This window comes from Cryptomeria japonica, chromosome 4, assembly GCF_030272615.1.
Source record: "Cryptomeria japonica chromosome 4, Sugi_1.0, whole genome shotgun sequence".
Taxonomy (NCBI): domain Eukaryota; kingdom Viridiplantae; phylum Streptophyta; class Pinopsida; order Cupressales; family Cupressaceae; genus Cryptomeria; species Cryptomeria japonica.
The window spans coordinates 155,829,802-155,833,047 of NC_081408.1; the positions used below are offsets into that span (position 1 = coordinate 155,829,802).

At 37.0% G+C, this 3,246-nt stretch overlaps 1 protein-coding gene across 1 annotated transcript; it reads right to left on the reverse strand.

Annotated features, from left to right (window-relative positions):
* Window positions 1-755: 755 nt before the first annotated feature.
* Window positions 756-2,378, reverse strand: LOC131874973 (putative UPF0481 protein At3g02645). Its single transcript, XM_059218957.1, has one exon. The coding sequence runs from the start codon at window positions 2,376-2,378 to the stop codon at window positions 756-758; it is 1,623 nt and encodes a 540-aa protein (XP_059074940.1).
* Between the last annotated feature and the right edge of the window lie 868 nt (window positions 2,379-3,246).

Sequence of the window (3,246 nt, forward strand, 5' to 3'; positions counted from 1 at the left end):
ATAAAACAACAATTAGTTTGTTATGATTTTGTGCTACTTACCTAGTTGAAAAATATTTGATAGTCATGAAAGGAGAAAACTATTTTTGAGAAATGAGATTCAAATATGAAAAGATGTCTCTAATAGAATTGGTTGCAAGTAACACAATTTTTTAAATATGTAAGGTGTTTATTCTTTACAAAGAGGCTGAAGTGCATTTATACCATTAGAGTGCATGTTCTATAGAAATTTATTGATAATAATGAGTAAACATTCTTTTGGTGAATCTTTTACACTTCTAATATTCATTTGTAGGAGGATATATCCTAAGTATTTTTCTCAAATATATTGATATGATATAAATAATTAAATTTCTTCAGTTTAAGATCAATAATTAAGAGTTATCACTTTAAAATAATTATTTAAAAAACAATAATTTTATTTTTAAAAATGAAACAAATTATTTAAGATGCCTCTCAAAATTAAATTGCTATTGTAATGTGTAACATAACTTAATATCGCTTTCAAAAATTCAATATTTTATGCTTAATAAGCAATCAGAAATGCAAGAAAATTATATAATATATATTTGAAATATTCAATACGCAGTATATTGTTTTCTGCCTCTTTCAAAACCGTCTATGGGAGGATATAAAATCAAAGAGAACAAGCAGATGGCTTTATACCTCTTTGAAACATTGAATAACTAAAACATAAAAGGAAATGATGGAATAGTAATCTGGAAGCACCAGATATTCATGGAATAGATCTAGCATCTAAACAGACCTAAATAAATACGCAGTTTTTTTAATGATTTTAAGCCACTCACCCGAATTTGAACAGTTGTTAAATAAGCAAACGACCTGTACAAGAAGGGAGATTCCTCCGAGAAGAGAAGCGACTAACCATTGCTTAGAACAGTGGGCGTTGCAAAATTGAGCCCACAGAACCCTCCACCATTTTCTTCGGTAAGCATTTATAGATTCTGAAACCATGTCAATCTTTTCATAACTTGGTATGTCGGTTGCCGGAACAGTGACACTGTTCCAGAGCCGAGCCACATCTTCGTCGCTTCCAAGCTTTTTGGCGATGATGCCTCGTCGCCTCAACCGAGCCACGTCCTCACTGGTGTTAATAAGGTCGTTCATGAACACCACATACCTCGTTATTATTTTCTCTTTATCCTCCCATTGCGTCTCCATCACCAAAAGGTTTCTCAGTATCACCTCCGACCTGTCGTCTACGGTGAACTTAGGCAGGTGCAGTGTTGACTTGCTCTCATTGAAATGTATGTGGCTGATTCCTTCGCCCTTCAATGCCTTGAATTTCACTCCTATCCTATGCAACTCTTCTATAGTTGGAACGTGACGGCCATCCTCCTCTGCTCTACCCCGCAAGTAAGTTCGATAGGATTCCCTCATTAACCAGATGAGTAACCATACAAACCATATGATTAAAACAGGAGAAATGAGAAGAACAAATATTACAACAAATACGAACTTTAGCATATTAATTATATATTTGAATAGCTTCTTTTTATTTCTCTGAGCATCTCGCCTTGCATCCAGGAGTGCTTTATCCTCAGCTTCATTATTAGGATTTGCCTCTGTATGCTCTGTAGTAGGAGATGGGTCTTCTATATTGTCGATCATATATTGACCAAGCATCTGGAGGATATGAATTTTGTTCTTGTAGGTCGGTCTGCCAACTTCCGGCCTTACCTCAATGGGAGATAAGTTTTTCAATGCAGACTCAAACCAGTTAGCTTCCCCGTCACTCCTCAGATGCGGCCTTATATCGTCTAAAATCCGGAGTGGCAACTGATTCTCCAACTTGAACATATCTTTCACTATTTCGTTCAACAAAGGGTGGTGATTGTCCCTCTTAAGAATATGCTGCAACATGGTCTTCTCTCCGTGATTTGTTCCTGTCCCTTCCTGTCCCTGATTTCTTTCCGTGCCTTCCTCATTTCTTCCATCTTCAAAACTTTGGAGGACTTCTAGAAGGAAGCAGCCGTCTCTTGCCAACAGCCAGGAAAGGCCAACATCCCTATCTTCTTCGGGAAATCTGCCGATGACTTCTATGCCATAGATTTTCTCTAAGCGCTCCACGTGATTGCTTTTAAGATTCTCCACTAACGATTCGAACTGCTCAGGAAATTTGCGGGCGACTTCTGACTTGAAATTTTCCGAGTCACTGAAATTTTCTGAGCGACCAGAAAGAACAAAATGTCGAGGACCGAAGGAGATCTGTTTAGGATGGTAGAATACCTCTGTCTGGTCATTCTTCAAACACGATGGAACAGCATAAAGGACTTTGTTCTCAAGAACTGCAGGTACGGCCTTCAAACTGTCTATGACGTCAATTGTCCATGTCTTCCAAACGCTCATGTTGGCCATATTTCTGCAACGCAGCCCAGATATTTTGCTTCACTTGCCCAGGTTTTTGAAATAATGCTACCACCGCACTAATTTATTCTAAATTAACTTGTCCAGCTGTTCTGTTATGCCTGCCTACAACACTGGCGCAAAGTTGAAACTTCTAAGCTGTAGATTCGTTCAACAGGGGTCGGAGTGTTTGCATGGAAATTGCAATAATTGACTCGCGACATGTTTTCTGACGTAATAAACACTCTATTTGACGGGAAATTTTGGCATTTTATTTTGGCTGGTAGATTCTGTCGCGTCAATGTCCAAATCTGAAACATCGAGGAACTCGCATGTTAAAATCGTACAGTGCAAAATACAGGTGACTTATGACCAACGCACGGGAAGGTTCATCCTCTCAATGTGGCATGTTCGTCTACCTTTCATTAGAGATTTTTATATGTTGCTGAAATGGGGAAGAAGTCTAGTTATCTTCCATATTTTAATTATCATTCATTAGATTTCGTTAATTAAAAGTCCACTAATAAAATCATCTAGTGGGCTAATAGCTATTCATTGGTATATCTAGTAGGTTGAAAAAACGTTAGTAATAAGATCAATTGTGCAATTTTATTGGTACCAATAACACACATTTATTGGGGCATTTGTGCATAAGTACTAGATCAATTTGCAAACTTTTTGGTAGTCAAAGAAAATGTTTAACGACGCACTAAGGAATATATATGAGATGTTGATTCAAATGACCACTTTTTGACACTTGAGTTCACAATGAATCCCACAACATTTATCATAACTACCCAAAATTCAAAATGATACATATAAGCACTTAAGTCACATACGAAGCCAACAAAAAAATCATCAAAATCCACAGTACCATTTA

Coding starts and splice junctions, on each gene's coding strand:
- LOC131874973 (XM_059218957.1), bottom strand. CDS start 2,378: ATGGCCAACATGAGCGTTTGGAAGACATGGACAATTGACGTCATAGAC.